Source organism: Pipistrellus kuhlii, unplaced genomic scaffold, assembly GCF_014108245.1.
Source record: "Pipistrellus kuhlii isolate mPipKuh1 unplaced genomic scaffold, mPipKuh1.p scaffold_m20_p_5, whole genome shotgun sequence".
Taxonomy (NCBI): Eukaryota; Metazoa; Chordata; class Mammalia; order Chiroptera; family Vespertilionidae; genus Pipistrellus; species Pipistrellus kuhlii.
This window is the reverse complement of record NW_023425551.1, coordinates 71381197-71400312: the sequence shown is the minus strand read 5'-3', so window position 1 is coordinate 71400312 and position 19116 is coordinate 71381197. Positions and strand designations below refer to the sequence as shown.

At 44.7% G+C, this 19116-nt stretch overlaps 1 protein-coding gene across 4 annotated transcripts in view; it reads right to left on the bottom strand.

Moving 5' to 3' along the window:
• Window positions 1–19116, bottom strand: part of CLIC5 (chloride intracellular channel 5) — a 141884-nt gene that overhangs the window by 76908 nt on the left and 45860 nt on the right. The window contains exon 1 of one of the 4 annotated variants that reach the window (XM_036415105.2): window positions 11432–11822. The exons of 2 other annotated variants lie outside the window; for them this stretch is intronic. In XM_036415105.2, the coding sequence (XP_036270998.1) occupies window positions 11432–11494 (63 nt within the window). In that variant the 5' untranslated portion in view covers window positions 11495–11822. Of the gene's footprint in view, window positions 1–11431; window positions 11823–19116 lie in introns of those variants that run through there. One more of the 4 variants, XM_036415106.2, reaches the window with a different exon arrangement.

The window sequence follows — 19116 nt, the reverse complement described above, 5'->3', positions numbered from 1 at the left end:
TGTCTGTAAATGAGTCCAGTTCTTACCAGTGCAGAAGGACTAATTGGAAACAGCACAGGTTTCTTTCTAGCCAAGGACTCCATCCATGCAAAGATGAGTTTTGAAGTCTAGCCTAGAATCCTGGGGCAACGAAAAGCCAGCCCTTTAACAGAAGCCTGCCTTTGGTAGCCGCCCCCACATCACACAGAAGTTCTACTTTCTCTCCCTTCCCAGGGGATAAAAGGGTAGGAAATACAGAGGGAAACTGACTTGACTTCTGAAGTAGAGGAAGTATTCAATACAGAAGGACTAAATATCCTGCCACACCCGAGGGAGAAACCCAGGGATCCTGACTCTAAGCATTGGCAGTCTTCACAGGATCAGGGTGCTGACAGACATCAGTACAGTACAGACAGTACCCCAGTGGCATGCAGCACTCCTGGTGTCTCTCTCCCCTCCCTTTAATCCTTTCCCTCCTGCTTCCAGGCCCCATATGACATCTGGGCTATCATGTCCATGTGTAGCTCATTCAGAGTAACACATTTTTTTTAAAAAAGGACCTCTGGGGGATATGACCTCAAATGAATGAGTCGACCAGTGGGTGGGAATTGATGTTACTGTGGCAGAGAAGTCGGAAGGAGACTTGAGAACAATTTGGTCTTTTTGTAGAGCTAATTCCCTACCTGGTAATTGTCTGGTTTTGCTTAAGCATAGAGATCAACCTTGACCTTGGCCTATTCATTGAGACCGATGGAGAATGAAAGAAAAAGGCAAAGCTTTGTGCATTCTGCTCTAGCTGGCAATTTAAAAAATGTCTTTGGCTTTAGGAAGAATGTTTCTCTCTGCACAGCTGGGAGGGTCTGGGTGAATCAAGGCAGCAGAGAGGAGAGAGCTGATGGTCTGAAACCCAGGTTTACCAGGTCCCAGCTCTGTGGCCTCAGTCAGAGGACCCTGCCTCTCTGAGCTTCAGTTTCCTCATCTGTAACGTGGGAGTAATAACAGGACCTACCACAGAATTCAAGGAGTCATGTGAGTAACGTATTCAGAACATCACATAGCCATAGCTATTCGGTTATAAATCCATTCTCTGAAATCCCAACATGCAGAGACTAAAGAATGAGGAATACTTCCTCTACTTCATAAGTCAAGTCACTTCCCCTCTGTACCTCCTACCCTTTTATCCCCTGTCATCGCCCAACCTCTTTCCCAACACTTTCCACTTCAAGCACCAGATACTCTGGGGATGGGGATAAGCAGCTATGCCAAAATAAAATAACAACAAAAACTACAAAAACCTATGACTCCATGACTGTTTTTATAATTCTATAGGTCATGGAATGGATTCTAAAGTCAAGGACCACTTTTTAGGAAGTCTGTTATACTATGCTCATTGGGGTGACCTATGAGCAGCTGGAAGGCCCACTGCCCGTCAAAGTTCTCTGCCACATTTGCACCATTTAAAGGGAAATTTCCACCGTAAGACTCCCTTTTCCAGGTTCAGCTATTCACACGAACCTTTGTTAGGTTATGAGGAATGTTCCCTTAATGGACCATGCAGCAGTCGCGGAACTCTGGTTAATTACAGACGTCTGGGACCCTCTCCCGAAGACTCTGATTCACAAGTTTGTGCTGGGATTTGGAAAGTGTCCCAGGTGGTTGGTGAGATCATGCAAAGCAGGGAAACCCTGATCCAGTGATGACTGCCAAGGCCCAGAGTCAGGATCCCCGGTTTCTCCCTCAGCTTATGCAGAGCAACACAGTGCACAGGCCCCAGCAGGTTACCTTGTCTGTGGTGAGGGTTAAATCTCTTCCTCCCTCAAAGGGACTGTGTGAGGATAAAACCAAGAGACTCAAAGATGCTCCAATAACTCTATGGACCCATAAGGAACCATTTTAAGAGGGTATAGAAAATAAGGTGAGGGCAGGGAATGCAGGCCTCGTTGGCGTGTCTTCAATATCAGGTTAAAGCAGTTGAACTTGATGTAGCAGATAAAGGAGTGGGTGTGAGAAAGACAGTATTCTAGGAAGATTAAGCCAATGGTATCAAACATGGTAGATGAGGGGTGAGAGAGGCTCTAGGCAGGGTGCCCTCTTAGAGAGTGAAGAGGAAATGAAAGGATAGGAAGCAAGGAAATAAGTCATTTCTATGGAAGAGACAGGTTGTTGTTTGTCAAACCTACTTCCTTTTTTTTTTTTTTTTTTTTCTGGCAAGGCAACTAGATGGCACTTGAGGTCTGAACTATGAAAATAGGTTGGAAGGGACCTAGCCACTTCCAGGCAGGGACCATGCACACCTTCCAGGTGATCCCCATTTGGGTATTCCACCTGTGCTGCCCAGTGCAGAGGCCATCAGAGAAGTTGGCAGCTCTCGGGTATGGCAGGATATGGAGAGGGAGGAGCCTGAGCAGGGAAGACAATTCATCAAACATGGCATTGGGCTATTGCATGAACAAGTTCATGGGCTGTGGTTTCAGCAGTGGGGCGTAAACTGACCAACAGAATGCCTTACTCTTGAACAATGAAAACTCTAGTTTACAAAAGGGGTTTGAATTTATCTTATTTGACACAATAATACTGCTAGACAGATCAGATCTCTGTTATACTCATGAAGTCCCCAAAACAGGAGAGGACACACAACTTTCCCAAGTGGCTCTCCTCTCCTGGAGTTCTCAGGTCAAGCCCTGTCCAGAACCCTTTATCCCCACAGGACAAATCTGAGGCATTTGTGATAAAGGACCACAGGCAAATTAGAAAGACACTGTGGATCCTAGATTTTATGATATGACTGTAAAATGCCACAGTATCCAAATGAACAAATGAATAAAAGGCAGGTGAGATTGCCCACACCCTCCTGCTATATTTACTGGTCTCTGCTCACTGATAGAATTAGGAAGAAGAGGCCTGCATTGAGGGGAGAGGAGCCTTGGGCTGAGTCAAGAAACCTATATCAGTTGCCATGACAACTTCCCTAACTGGATTTTTAAAGGACAGTAAGTGGAACAATGGTTTTCACTTCTTCATTCTAGGCAATGGGTTCTTAGTCTCCATTCACTACACATGCTCTCTTTTACCTTTAGTGTTTTTCCTTCAGTGGTACTTGTTTCTTTCCCCTTTACTATAGAATGATAAACAGAAGTAGGGAAATCCTTTTAAAATTCCTAGAGGTTGGTGCGGGGTGTAGAGTAACCAGCACAAAATTTCTGGAACACCACAGCCTGTAGGGGACCTCCCACTTCAAAATACTTCTCCACTGATGCAGCAGCACCAGGAACTCTATCTTTAGGTAATAAAGCACTTACTCACTTCTAAAATATAATTGCCCACAAGCACTTGGTAGCACATGCAGTCTTCTACATTATAAATAAAAGTTCCAAATCGCTCAGCCTGTCATCAGAGGTGCCTCAGGATCCAACCCTAACTTATATTCCTGTCCACCTTCCCGACATCCCCTCACACTCTGCCACAGCCAGGCAGAACACCTAGTTCTTCCGTACACATCGGCCATTTCTTACTTCTACATGAGCCATTGTCCACAGAGTTCCCTTCGTCTGGGATGTTGATGTTACATTTATTTCCTACCTTTTTCATCACCTTGACTAACTCAGCTTAGGCCTCATTCCTCCCCTCAACCGGGCATTTTCTAAAGAGCAGTCCTTATTTCTTTACCCTTCTCCACACCTCCTTCAGGGAAGTTATTCCTTCAACTTAATCTGCTCCTAACAGAAGTTCCTAGTCAAACCCACATTCCTAGTCTTGACCTTCCCCTCATTCTTCATTCTGATTTTCCAGCATGTAAAGGACATTGTGCTTGCCTGGTCTGTCATTCCCTAAAACAGAACAGTTCTAAAACCATATTCTCCTCATTAATGACAAGTCCCTTCGTCATGACACTATTTCTATCAGTCACAGGGATTTGTGGTTAAAAGGAAACAGGAAGCTCAAGGTCAATTAGTTTATCTGCATTCAACCCACTTACAACATTTTACATGGCAAAATAATGGGCAAGCCCATCAAGGGTGTCACCATTCCAAATATGGAAACCAGTCTCTCCAGAGGTGAATTACCTGAAATTACAGGTGCACATATTTCTTTCAAGGCCTGTGCCCAATTTTGTGTTCACATCACTCTCTCAAAGCATGCTGTTCCATTCAGCCCTAGTTTAGGCTCAATATCACCTCCTGGCAGGAATACGGAAGAATCCTCTTCAGAGGCCTCTGCCTCAAGGCTCTCTGTATCCCAACGAGGTCACAGTGGACACAGTCATAAGGGCAAAGGACAAAAACAGCAGCAGCTCACATTTTATCTCACTTTCTTCCTTAAATCCATCCGCAGCATGCATCCCAAAGTGTTAGACCGTGAATTTTTCTGACAAGAGCAGGCAAAACTAGATGATTTTTAAGAGGTTTTCCCAAATCAGAAATTCTATGATGTTTTATGATTGCTGGTCCCATTTTACAGAAGAGGAAACTTGAATAAGTTTCACACAAACAATGGGTGGCAGATCCAGATCTGGAATCTAGGTCTTCTTAAAATCTTCCCGCCACATCATGCAATGCAGCATATGGACCTTTCTAAGCAGGGGCCAAATCAAGCTCCTGTTTTGTGTAAAAACTTGGTTACTTACTCTCCATTACTCACAAGGGGGCAAAAACCACTGCCTGTCATTCAAAACCAGCCTCACTGGTTGTGCGTGTGTATGTGTGTGTTTTCATCTTGTTTTCAACTGCACTCTCCATATACCATTCCCTTCAGACAACCTTGTATAGCCACTGGGTCCTGAACATCCTCACCGCCATACTGTTGCTGGACTTGACCTGTTACCCACTCCTAGCTACTCTGTGTACCCTAATAATTTTTAAAGGACACCGCTGTTCCTGCCTCCTCCCCAAAGTAGGTCTGGATACCTCATTCAAACCACACTGGTCCCCTCATTTGAACCCTTCATTTCATGTCCTGCCACTCATGTGGCCCTAGGCCTCCTTACATTTTTGCTTCTCAGCTGCGAGTTCATGGACTGCTGGACCCCATCTTCCTAGCTTCTGCTTCCCCTCTCTGCTTCCAGTTTTCAGTTTCTCAGAGTAGGTGGCTCCATACACATGTTTGTAAACTGGCCAACTGATTGATTGATTGGTTGTAATCCCTTCATTCCAGAAATTCTTTATCTTACTAACATTTCCTTCATGCCTAGCTTTTAAAATTACTTGTCACTCCCATGTCATAAAAAAAAAAAAAAAATACAAAGGCATAAAATCAAGTTATAAAAGAAAGGTCAAAAGCATTCCTTTCCTCCCTTTCCTGGTTTATTTGTGGGTAATCTAGGGTGATTCATGCTACCAGATCTCTGCCTCAGCCTTCTCCATGCTATGAAATGCATGAATTTGATCTTGCCCTTTGTGTATTGGGTAGTTCAGCCCTATTCACCCATGGTCCGGGCCAAAGGTTCTCAATCTCTGATGATCCCCAAATCACCCAGGGGTAGTTTTGTAGGTACAGATGCCTGGGCCTCACCCAGTCCTCCTGAATCTGAACTGCTGTGGACAGGACCTGGGCAGGTCCATGTGAAGAAGCTTGGCAGTGACTTTTTCACACCGTGAGGCTGAGCACCATTGGCCTCGCCATGGTTCACCGTGAATGCTACAGTAAATACAGTCCGAAGACTGGCAGAGCTACGGGTGCACCTAGAGTTAACAATCCCATTTCTTTTTCCCAGAAAAGATTCATTTCAGTTCTGACAGCAGACTATCTGACTTATCTTTAAAGAATTTCACAGTTCAGAGCTAAGCTGCTCCTTGAGTAAATATGTGAGTTTCCAAAGTAGATTCGCATTCACGGGCTGGCTGAGAAGTGTTCGTTCCCAGTAGCTGGAGCTGACTCCTCAGAACACCAGCAGGGGCAAATCTCAGTGCCCCTGGGTGGGAGGCACTGACTCACGTTTTCAGGAAACCCCTGCTTGACCACTTGGCTTCTTCACTATTTCTCTCTCCATCCTTGTGACAAAGACAGCTGAGGATGCCTCCTTGGTAACAGGTTTAGAAGACAGCAGGTGTTGAGAATCTGTTATGTTCTCCACTTCTCTGAGCAGCAGCCCCATCAGAGGCAGACCGGTCCAGGGATGATGTGCTCCAGCTCCCAGTGTCTGCGTCCTGGCTCCAGCAACGAGGCAGGGGTGGTCAGGACTGAGTCTGACTTCTCCAACACATCAAGGGAAGAAGCTCAAGGGTTTACCGCAGCTTCTCACCATTTGGGCTATACTGGACCTTCAGAGGGGGTTTGACTTATGCCTCAGACTCATACACAGTTTGTTCAATACTCATACCAACTCCATTATCACCATTGCCCTGGTAAAAAAAACAAACAAACAACAAAAAAACTGTGGCCCAGAAAGGCCAAGCAGCCTGTCCTAGACCACACAGCAGGTAACCCACAGCCTGACACTCTTCCATTGTACCTCCTGCCACGAACATGGGCCTAGCACCCAGCAACTCAAGAATGAGAAGCTTGTGACCTGTCTAAATCTTTGGGCTCTTTGCTGGGTGAAGTCAACTAGCACTCAGATAAACAACACAAGTCAGTAGGAAATCAGCAGCAGACACCCCTGCATCTGCAGATCCCCGGTCCTCACTCCCACTACATGCTGAACGGCACCTGAGATGTGCCTCAGCCGACATCTGACACTAACCCTCCCATGGGTGTGTTAACAGGAAAAGACGCACTCACTGACATAGCAGGGAAGATGAATTTGTGTATCGGATTATTGACTGCAGATCAAAAGCTGGAGGTGGTGAGGAAGAAAAACATTTGCTTAATGTGATGAAGCAAATGAAAAGCCTGCTGAGCCTAGGCTTAGGCAAGCTGCCCAACGTGCCCGAGCAGCTAGGGGGCCACAGGGGCCTGCGAGGGAGCGCCACGAGACTGGCTCTCATCTGTTCTGGAAGTCAAAAAACCACACGTGGGTCACCATGACTTGGCTTGACCCTGTACCCCTGTCAGAGCCTTTCAGATCACTCAGTAAATGGAGGGACTAGTCATTTCTGCCGGACAATCAGCAGGACTCCGTTCTATTTCCCCCCCATGCTGAACGGATGACTCTTTGACCCCAGGCACTGAGGGTTCTGGAGTCCCGTGGCTATCAGCATCTGTTAGCTGAGCACTGATTGGGCACAAGCTCTCTACCTGCCACACTCCTGATCACGACGCCCTGAGGCTGTTGCAAGTTCTGGACATTAATCTGCACCAGGCAGCCCACCAGTTTCAGCTGTGGCATAAACTGCCTGCCTCTCAGACCCCCCTCCGTCTATGACTCAGAAGCTCTCCTGTAGAGCCGTACCTGGGGGTGGGGGTATAAAATTGTTTCTGGCCCCACTCACAGGAACTTGGATGTAGTTGGCCTGGGGAGCAGTATGGCATCAGGAGTTTTAAAAGTTCCCCAAACAATCTGGAGAACCACTGGTTTCTGTAGAAACCCACAGTCATGGCCCCAAGAAGCATTTATAGCAAATGGGTCCCTCATCAGCACCTCACTTCGTGGCTTTCTACATCTTGGGGTGAGGCTGGGGATGGATGAGTCAATGCAGATGGGAGGAATGCCTTGATCTCTCACTGCTCAGCACATCCTGTGTTTGCCGTTCTAAATCACTTTCTGTTTTGCTTTTACTTCCTTGCTCTTTTTTCTTTCATTAAAACTCACTTAACTCCAACTATCTATTCTCTAACCTGTTTCCTCCCTTTATGATCATAGTTCAAGCTATACATATGATCTCATTTATTCTCAAAAGAGCCCTGAGAGTGAGGAAGGAGCCAGGCTTTTGTATCCTAAGGAGAATCAGGGACCTGCAGATCAAGAAAGGTTCTGGGAGCCATGGAATTCACATCATTATTTCACTTCCATGTGCGTATAGCAATTTTCCATTTACAAAGCGCTTCCACCTACTGGCTGCTGTGGAATCTGGCTATTGACAGCAAATCTGTGGTGACAGTATTTTCATAACCAGGGAGCCACGTAGCCTGATTGGCCCTGATCAATTCCAGAATACACCTGTTGTCTCAGCCTAATTATCATATTTGTGGCCCCTTTTCACTCTCATAAGCATCTTGGTTTAGACAATAAATGATATGGTTGGTCACCTTATACATAACCACCTTCTTGTTTTAAGAAGGGCCTATTGAGACTTGGAGAAGTTAAGTAATCTGTTCAGAGTCACTCAGCTAACTGGAGGCAGAGACAACACTTGAACTTGGGTCCTGTGTCTCCAGACCTCTGCTCCCACTCGTGGATGTTATGGAACAATAGAATCAGAGCTTACTTCCTCAAACCTTTCTTATTATAGATGAAGAAACAAAACACATTGGGAGGTGATCTCTTAAAAGTCACAATCAGAATGTTCCCTGGGATGGAAAGCCTTGGGGTGCAGAGCAGGGATGGCCAGGCTCCTTGACAGCATCCCACGAGGACATGGGAACAGATTAGTAAATTATCAGTAATTGTCTTGGATGCCTAACTTGAGAGCCTAACTTGACAAAAGAAGGTACCAGGCCTGACATAAGGGTGTTTACAAAAAAGAATAAGAAATTAGAGTCAGAACCTCTAGATTCAGAAACCAGAACTAGATGCTATTACCCTCTGCTCTGGGCATTTCATGTACCCTCCGCGAGCACAAGTGCAGTTCAACCACAAAACGGAAGTAATCATCGTTCTTATGTCCTGAGGTTGTTACAAAGGAGAGCAAACTGCAGCTCCCCGAGTGCCGACAGCAGCAGGTCTCACGAGGGCTCTGTGAGTCATGTTTGTTTGTTGCCTTCATTTTTCACGAGTGGACTAAGGCTCACGGACAAGGATGCTGGGGATTCAAGGAGATAAAGTATGTGACTAAGTCCTAAAACGCTGCCTTCTCACACTATTGTTATTAGCAGCTGTGATGGCAACAGATCACGATTATCAACTGATGTGGGCCTGAGTCGTACGTCCTTGAAACTCCCTGGGTGACGGAGGTTGTGTATGACACACCCAGTGGACAGGCGGGGTGGAAAGGTTGCTTCGTGGGAGTGTTGAACATAAGCAACACCATGACTCGTGCTGGGTGGGGCCAGCCTGCCTGGGAGGCTTCCTCGAATGTGAGCTGACAATTACCCTGCTCTTCAGAAAACACTTCGGGTACCTGACCCTTTCAACAAGAAAGCCTTTCTTCCTATGGGAATCATAGAGCTCAGAGAAAGTCACACTTGGAAATGCCTACTTTTGTAAGTCAGGACATTGAAACTGTGCAAACCAAGGCCAGTGTCTTATTTCACAACTAGAGGGCCAATGCGCGAAATTTGTGCAAGGAATTTGGCCCTCGCAGCCCCGGCTTCGACCAGAAGGTCGGTCAAGAAGGATGTCCAGAAGGTCGTTCGGCCATCCAGTCTAATTAGCATATTACCCTTTTATTATTATAGATTATTTTCCATCTTTACTTGTCCCTGTCAATGATAACTACTAACCAGAAACTGAAAAAGCTTTCCTACCTGTTCCCTGCATCAATCTGGTTTTTGTGCTGGCCAAGGCCTGCTGGCTCTCATGGATTGCTTTTCTTTGGGGAAAATAAAACAAATGACAGCACGGGCATTTTAGAATTCTTTGGGGGCAGAGCAGCTGTGCAGTGAGCTTTTTACATAAATGGAGAAAACCTCCAAAGCTGCCAACAAGAAATTCCAAAGGTGCCGGGAGAATTGGTCTCCACACCTAGGAGTGGGGCACAGGGTTTCTTTGGCTCTAAAGAGTCAATTTGTGTTTCAAATATCTTTCAGGAACTTGACACTGTGAAACTACCTGCTCCCAGGGAATCTGAGAAAGTCCCAGAATAGCTTTCTTCAAGGAGAGCAGCAAGACTCCCGGCTTTGTTAGAGCCCTCCCTATTCACTCCCCACGCTGCAGGCCTGGAGGCTGAGGCTCAGGTCACCACTGAGGCCCACACTGCTCAGCCTCCCAGGGGACAAGACCCCTCTCATTACCTGGGTCTGCCAGAGGTCCTGGAAATCCTACCCAGAGGGGTCCCAGAAACCAAATGAGGGCACCAGAAGCCACAGTTGAGGGGAGAGAAACAGGCTGACAAAAGCAAGTATCACTAAATGACGGGTGTAATTTTTACAGATAATTAAACACAGAGAGGGAGAGAGGGAGAGAGGGAGAGAGGGAAAGAGGGAGAGAGGGAGAGGGAGAGAGGGAGAAAGGGAGAGAGGGAAAGAGGAAGGGAGGAAGGGAGGAAGGGAGAGAGGGAGAGAGAGAGAGAGAGAGAGAGAGAGAGAGAGAGAGAGAGAGAGAGAGAGAGAGAGAGAGAGAGAGAGAGAGAGAGAGATGAATGTAAAACCTAGTGGGACAATTTTAACAAATCCTCTGGCACCTGGGCCAACTAGGACAGATCGCTTCCCTGGACCCAGGAAATACACATGCCATTTACATTTCAGGGACCTTCGCCTTCCCCTTGATCTGCATATTTGTAGAGAAACTTTGCATTTGAAGGGTTTCCTCCCCCTTTGTGAAAGGTCTGGGCTCTCGGGCAGCCTGCAGACTTCCCCTCCTCCAAGTCCTGGCGACTCTGCCTGCACCACCCTGGAGGCAAGGCTCCCGCCGCCTCAGGTTTCCCAGCTTCTGCGGTGTCGCACCCGAGGACCGATCAAATGTTTCTTTCTTATTACGCCGGCGGCCAGGAAACGTGCGGCGGCTTCCATCCTTCCTCCCACAGGTTGCAAACCAAGTGAACGGCTCTGGCGTGACGCTGCTTCTGCCTAGGGAGCGGGGCGGCTCTGTGACTTTTCCCTGCGCCCCTGCACGCCAGCCTGCCCGGGCTGACCGACCTGTCCAGCCCTGAGCGTTTCCTGACACCGCCCTGCAGAACCAGGATCACGACAAGACTAATGTTGGGAGGAATGGAGTGTTTGGTTTTCTGCTTTGCAGGGAACAACGCAAGCAAACATCTTTTGTTTCCATGTGCTTCCCCTTTAGCTCTGAATAATGGAAAGAGGCTTTTAAGAAATGTTATTTTTGCTTTGCCAAAGGTAATGACCACCGATGCTTCCTTTTATTGCGCTCGCGCTCGCACACGCGCGCGCACACACACACACACACACACACACACAGAGTTTTAGAAGATAGGTTAACGGGTCCAGCCAGGCTCTTAACCCCTCCCTACACCTGAGGATGCCCCTCAAGGAAAGCCGACATCCCGCGGGCAGGGCTCGGGACCCATCGCGGCGACCGCTTGTCCTGCTTGGACAAACTGCCGGCCAACAACAACTCCCCAAGAAGACAGCCAGACAGACACCTGCCAGACCGCCCCGTGCTCCCTCCGCCCCGGAGCCCGGAGGCCAGGCTCGGGCTTGCAGACGGGCCGCCGGGGCCGGGCCGGCCGGGCTGCGCTCCCCGGGGAGGGTGCACGTGAGCCGGCGCAGGTGCGGGGGCGCCCGGGCGCCGACCTACCTTCACAAAGAGCTCGATCTCGGGGTCCCTGTCGTCCCCGTTGGCTGTCGCCGAGTCCGTCATGCCGTCGGCGCCCGGGGCCACCGTCCCGGGTCGGGGAGGCGCCAGCCCTGCGGCGCCCGGGCCAGCGCTCTGCGCTCCTGCTCCTGCCCGGAGGGGCCCCCCTTGGGAGCGGCGCCCTGGTTAGGTGGTCGCCCCCTTTTCTATTCCTCCAGCCCCGGACCGCGATGCCCGAGGACCGGTCCCGGGTGACGCGCGTGAAAAGGAGAGAAACCCGGGAGCGGGAGGTGCAGGGATGGCAGCAGGTCCCTGAGCAACAAGTGCCGGCTGCCTGCGGGAGGTGTCACAGGATCCGCGCCTGTCAGCGATCCCGCCGCCGCCGCCAACGCGCCCAAAATAGCCGTTGCCCGCGGGGCGGGGTCAGCTGGTGTGCGGCGGGAGGGGCGCTCCGCGAGCCGCGGGGCTGCCCCCGAGACTGGCCACCCCGCCGGACGCGAGGCGTGGACCCAGCGGGTCCCGCCGCCACCGGGGCCCAGAGGATGTCCTAGGAAAGGAAGAGGGAGTGGGAGAGGGGGGCTGAGAGAAGAGGAAGGTGAGAAGGGATGGTTTTACGCCTTTCAAGTTTCTATGATGCAGACTGTCAAACTACAGGGGTAAGGCAAAGGAGGTTGGGGGTGGGGTGGGGCTGTAAGAGATCAACCGAGGGACTTGTATGCATGCATATAAACATAACCAATGGATACAAGACACTGGGGTGGGGGCAGGTAAAGGCATATGCTGGGGTAGGGGAGGCTGGGGGAGAGGTCAAGGATGGGGGGGATAGAGACATATGTACTACTATTTATAATGCTTCAAACAATAAAAAATAAATAAATGAAATAACTGCATAGACTTCAAAAAAATAAAGCCATTGTAATAAAAAAAAAAAAATCAAGTTTCAATGATGATGCTTAACCTCCTTCAAATGACATACTACCAGCGTTATCCCCTGGGAAAGGCCCTTCCTGCCTTAGCAATGCTCAGAAGAGAGAGTTGGTGTGGGGGGCGGGAGAGGGAAGGAAAGACCCCAACACAGGGCCTTGGCCATCCTCCTGCTGGGCCAGTAGAGTCAAGGGTGGGCGGGGATCAGCGGCTGGAAGGTAGTGGGGTGAGCCAACCTGATCAGGTGTGGCTGAGCCAAGAATCCCTGTCTTTAACTTTCTGGGCTTGTTATTTCTTTTCTTTCTTTCTTTCTTTCTTTCTTTCTTTCTTTCTTTCTTTCTTTCTTTCTTTCTTTCTTTCTTTTCTTTTCTTTTGCTTTTTATTCTTTCCCCCCCCTCTATTCTTATTTCTCTTTTCCTTTAAGTGAAGCCTGATACACTTAGAAAAAAAAAATGCCTGGAATCTTACATTTCATTTGTGAGATTCGTCTATTCTGCTGTGTGCAGGTGTCAATCACCCACTTTTATCGGAACAACATATTAACCATTCTTCTGTTTATGGGCATTTGCATAGTTTCCAGTTAATGATTACCATGGTTACTGTTGCCAACAACATTCTATCTGTCAACATCCTTCAGTGAATACATGCACACTCTTCTGTTAGGTACATACTTAGGAGTGGAATTGCTAGGCTGTAGAGTATGCGAAGGTGCTGCTTGAGTAAATTCGGCCAGATGGTTTTCCAAAGTGTTTGTACCAATTTATATTGCCACCCTTCGTTTCTATTAAAAACTAGTACTAAGTCTTTTACATCTGGACTCTGGTCAAACTCTGTCTGTTTCCTTTGCCTTCTTGTTAGCTAATCTTGTTTGTGCTCTGTCTTGCTTTATTTACAAATATAATTTTTTCAGAGCTTTATTTTAAAAAAAAATCATTTGATGATAAAAATTAGTAATAGTTGCCCTAGCCAGTTTTGTTCAGTGGATAGAGCGTCAGCCCATGGACTGAAGGGTCCCAGGTTTGATTCTGGTCAAGGGCATGTACTTCGGTTGCAGGTTCAATCCCAAGCCCTGGTTGGGGCTGGTGTGGGAGACAACCAACAGATGTGTTGCTCTCACATTGATGTTTCTCTCTGACTCTATCCCTCCCTTCCACTCTATCTAAAAAAATAAAAGATAAAAAAGTAAAAATCAATGGAAAAATACCTCGGGTGAGAATTAGCCAAAAAGCAAAATAAGTAATAGTATTGATTATGTACCAGGAAAAAAGTACTAAGTACTTTACATGTCTTAACTTGTTTAATCTTTACAGATAGTGTTATTTCCATGTTACAGGTGGGGGAACCAATGCATAGATGATTCAGTAACTTGCCCCCAGCCATCCAGCTGGGAAAGGCTGAAGTCAGAATTTGAACCCAGGAAGACTGAGCCTGTGCTCTCAGCCACTCTACTAACTGCCTCTCCCAAACTCAGTACATACAAGCTACTTTGTGGAAACAAGACACTGCCCTTGTCTTAATAGAAATTAAAATCCATTTCAGAGTAGTGGTCACATGAAAGGAAAACTAAGGCTGTCACATGAATTAGGCAGATGGGGGTGCTACATAAGTCACATGTAGAGGGATTATTCACCATGACTGGGGTGGAGAAGGAAAAGGCCTCCTACAGCAGAAAGTACTTTAGCCAAACTGTCCTGAATGTCAGGCAGAGAAGATGGCAAGGTCTCCTGACAGCCCTTTATGGCAGGCCATTTGCCCATAAACTTGTGTCTCCTCACTGTAGAATCAGTCACCAACCCCAGCTTGGCACCCCACACAACACACAATAGCTTCATCAAGGTGAGGCTTCATTTCCCTCCTCCTCCATGGTTTTGGGCTTACATCATCAAAGCCCTTAGAGAAACCTTCAGGGCTGTATATTCTGAGCTAATGACTGCATGCTGTGGGAAGGACAAGGTTACAGAGGGAGACTGGTCCCCTCACTGCGCGCTACACAGACTCATCACTGTCCTGGCCTGGAGCGTGGACAATATTTGCAATAGTGATATGGCATAGATAAATAAAATTATATGTATAAAAGTACAGTGAGGTTTTTGTTTGAAAGATGCTTTACACATATGATCACTTTCCTGGCTATGATCTAAACAATGTGTGGTGTGACCTCTACCTTTTAAATTCCCAAACCTAGCAGAGTTTGCTTTCATTTCATCTTATTCAAATATCTGCTGCTTATTGGAAAATGGAAAAGTTTCTTTTTAATTTCTAGATAACACTCCCCATTTGGACACCCCTACCGATAACTGTTAATTTATAAACCTTCATTTTGAAAAAAAAAAATCAGCTTTGGCCATAAAATGTTTTTAGTTTTAAATTCTGCTTAAGTTCAAGATAAGAAGACTTCATTTTTCACCTTTGAATATCAAAGCCTAATCTCAGTTAGAATCAAGTCTAGATTTCTTTAGATAAAACACTTCCTTGATCATAGACGGTACTTCTGATAATCATAGTTTCACAAATTTGGTGCAAATTTTGAATAAATATTTACCAGAAAAGCATGTCAAAAATATATTCAATGCTCACTTTGTAGCAATACAAAGATAGCATGGCCCCAATGAAAGGATGGCATGCGAGTCCATGTAACATCCACACTTTTTAATGATTGTTGAAAGAAAGAATTACAACTTGTCTTATGGGTATAGTATTGAATATATTCAGGTTCAATGATATGATATAAATGGTTAAGTTAAAAAGGTTTATATAGTTGTGTGGTTTCTATGCTTCACTTCAAGTGGTAAATTATGAATTCTACGCAAACTGAGAAAAGTTAGGTATGTGTATTATCACAGCACCTAAAGCAACAACTACAAAAGTTGTACAAATAGGCATAATAAAAACCAATTCATAAATTAAAATATACTTTCATAAAAATAGTTTTTGCCCTTAAATTTTGGAAAAGAGAGCAAATAGAAAATTGGTAATAAAATGGTGAGTCTAAATCCAACCATATAAATGCTTACACTAAATAAACATGATCTAAACACATTAATTTAAAGCTGGAGATTGTTGGGCTGAATTAAAAAACAAACAACAACAACAAAAAAAAAACAACACCCAGGACCCAACCACATGTTGTTACACTTTAAATATAATGATGTAGATAAATTAAAAGTAAAATGATGGGGAAAGAAATATTATGCAAACACTAATCAAAATAAAATTAGTTGCTATATTAACATCAGACAAAATAGATTTCAGGAGAAGAAAACTATCAGGGATAAAAAGGAATCTATACTAATAAAAGGGTAATATGCTAATTAGACCAGGAGACCTTCCGAATGTCCTCTTGGACAAAGCCATGGTGGTGGGACCAAGGCAGAGGCAGTTAGGGGTGATCAGGCCGGCAGGGGAGGGCAGTTGCGGTTGATCAGGCTGGCAGACAGAGTGGTTAGGGGCAATTAGGGAGGCAGGAAAGTGAGTGATTAGGAGCCAGTGGTCCCAGATTGTGAGAAGGATATCCGACTTCTGGTTTAGGCCCAACTCCACAGGCAGTCGGACATCCCCTGAGGGGTCCCAGATTGGAGAGGGTGCAGGCTGGGCTGAGGGACATCACAACCTCCCCTACCCCCCATGCATGAATTTCATGCACCAGGCCACCAGTATTACATAATGATCAAAGAGTTAACTCAATGAGAAGATATAGCAACACTAAATGTGTATGCACCTAATAACAGAACTTCAAAATGCATGAAGCATGAGCTGATTAGTGAAAGGGAAAGAGATAAATACACAATTATAGTTGGAGACTACAATACTCCTCTCTTAGCAATTGATAGCACAAGTAGACCAAAAAAGAAAAAAATCAGCAAGAATATAGGAGACCTAAACAATGCTATCAATCAATTTGACCTACTGAGCATTCAGACTATCCCACCCAAGTAACAACAGAATACACACTATTTCTAAGTACACATGGAACATTCATCAAAATAGAGCATATGCATCATAAAACCAACATATTTAAAAGAATGAAATCACACAAAATATGTTCTTTAGCCATAATAGAATCAATTTGACCCATAAAAATTTTTTTCAGGAAAACACCTAAATATTTGGAAATTAATACACTTTAGAAATTCATTTGCCAGCAATAAAGTCTCAAGAAAATAGTTTTAGGAAATTTAAAAAACTAGAAAATATATGGAACTGAATGCAAATGAGCATACAACATATCAAATTTGTGGGATGCAACTTAATGAGTGCCTAAAAAGAAATTTATACTTCAAGTGCTGTTTTTAGAAAAAAAATAAAAGTTTCAAATCAATAATCTAAGCTTCTTATCTTAAGAAACTAGGAAAATAGTAGGTAGCTAAACTCAAAGCAGGAAGGAATAAAATAATAAATATAAGAAAATGAAATTGAAAAAAGAAAAAACAATGGAGAAAATCAATGAAACAGAAACTGGTTATTGTAAAAACATCACTAAGATTAGTAAACTTCTCTGTGAATTTACCAAGAGAAAAAGAAAAAAAGTGAAGATATGTATTACCAATATGAGGTCTGAAAGATGGTATATCATCACAAAAATCCACAGACATCCTATATAATAAAAGACTAATATGCAAATCAACTGAATGGCAGAATGATGGTTACTATGATGTGCACTGACCACCAGGGGACAGATACTCAATGCAAGAGTTGCCCTCCGGTGATCAGTGCGCTCCCACAGGGGGAGTGCTGCTCAGCCAGAAGCTGGGCTCATGGCTGGCGAGCACAGTGGTGGTGGCAGGAGCTTCTCCTGCCTTTGTGGGAGTGGGCCTAAGCTATCAGTCGGACATGTCCTGCGAGCTCCCAGATTGAGAGGGTACAGGCCTGGTTGAGGGATCATGCACCGGGCCTCTAGTAAAAATATGCCTTAACACCTACAGAAATAAAGGAAAACTACAGACAATTCTCTAAAGACAAATTAGAAACTTAGATGAAAAGGACCAAATCTTGACACAAACTAATAAAATTCACTCAAGAAGTAGTAGATAACCTAAATAGTTCTATATCTACTAAAAATATGAAATACATAGTTGAAAATTCTCCTAGGAAAAAAAAAAAACAAAAAAACTTCAAGCCCATATATCTTTATTAATGAATTCAATCAAACATTCAAGAAAAAAAAATAACACATGATTCTATACAATCTTTTTCACAAATGAGAAGAGGATAAAATAATTGACTTGTATCCAGAATTTCTAAAGAATTGTCACAGTTCAAAAATAAGAAAACATACAACACAATTTTTAAAGATAGCCATAAGATCTGAACACTTTACCAAAAACAAAAACAAACAAAACAAACAACAACAAAAAACCATACCAATGACAAATAAGTATATGAAAAGATGAACATCATTATTCACTAGAGAAATGCAAATTAAATGAAAGATACTACAAACACCTATTCAAATGATTCAACTATACACACAGGACAATCCCATGTGGAAGCAAGAATGAAGAGCAAATAGAACTCCCAAACATAGTTGGCAAACAATTTGTCAATTTTGCATGAAGTCAAACATACACTCACCAAATGACCCATTTACCATCTCCTAGGGATTATCCTAGAGAAATGAAAACTTAGATTCTCACAAAAATCTGGGCATTAATATTGATAGCAACATGATTCATAATTTACCCAAACTGTAAAGAACCCAAATGTCCCTCAATGAATGAATGAATAAGCAAACAGTGGCACATCCATACAATGATACACTACTTAGCAATAAAAAGGAATGGATAGGTACAAAATATGGTGAATCTCAAATACACTATATTAAGTGAGAGAAATAAGTATCAAAAGGATACATACTATATGATTCCATTTGTCTGACATTCTGGAAAAGACAAAATCATAGTGATAGAGAGGAAATGAGTGGCTGTGAAGTGTTGGAGTAAAAGGGGGTTTGACTGTAAATGGGCAGCACAAGAATATTCTTTCAGGTGATAGAATATTCTGTGTCATGTTTGTGGCAGTGGTTAGAAACATTTCTGTAGGTGTTAAGGCATACAGAACTGTATATCAAAAAAGAGAATTATCTGTATGTAAATTTTAAAAATTATCAAGATGCTTAAAAAACTCCAAAAAATAAAGCCACTAGGTTCTATTTCCACCTCCCTTTTTCATTCATTCTTTGCTTCAAACTCTTAACATCAGATCTTATTTTAGCATTGGCTGCAGAAATATAAAAAAGATCTATTCCATGAGGCCTAGTGCTTCTAATCATAGCTAATCAATAAAATAGAACAAACCTGCATTGAAATAAAAAAATAAAACAAAATAAGCATATTTAGACTGAAAGAATGTGTATATGTGTGATAAAAGGACATTTATTATGAAATAATAATTATTTTTACACAGTTTCCAGATAGGTTCACCTTACCCAGTATCAGAGTATAGCCGGACTATCTATATATATAAAAGCCTAAGCAGCTGTTATGACCAAATGATGGGTCCACCAGTCACTATGATGCACACTGACCACCAGGAGACAGACGCTCAGCACAGGAACTGCCCCCTGGTGGTCAGTGCACTCCTACAGCCAACCTCCCTTGAAGGGCCAACCTCTCATGGTCCCCTCCTTGCAGCGGGCTGATCCCAATTGGTCCCACTCCCCTGGCCGGCCAACCTCGGACAGTCCCTTGCCCTGATAGGAACTGAGTGAGACAGCCCCATAGGCCCCAATTACCAGTCAGGCTGAGGAACCCCACACATGCACACAT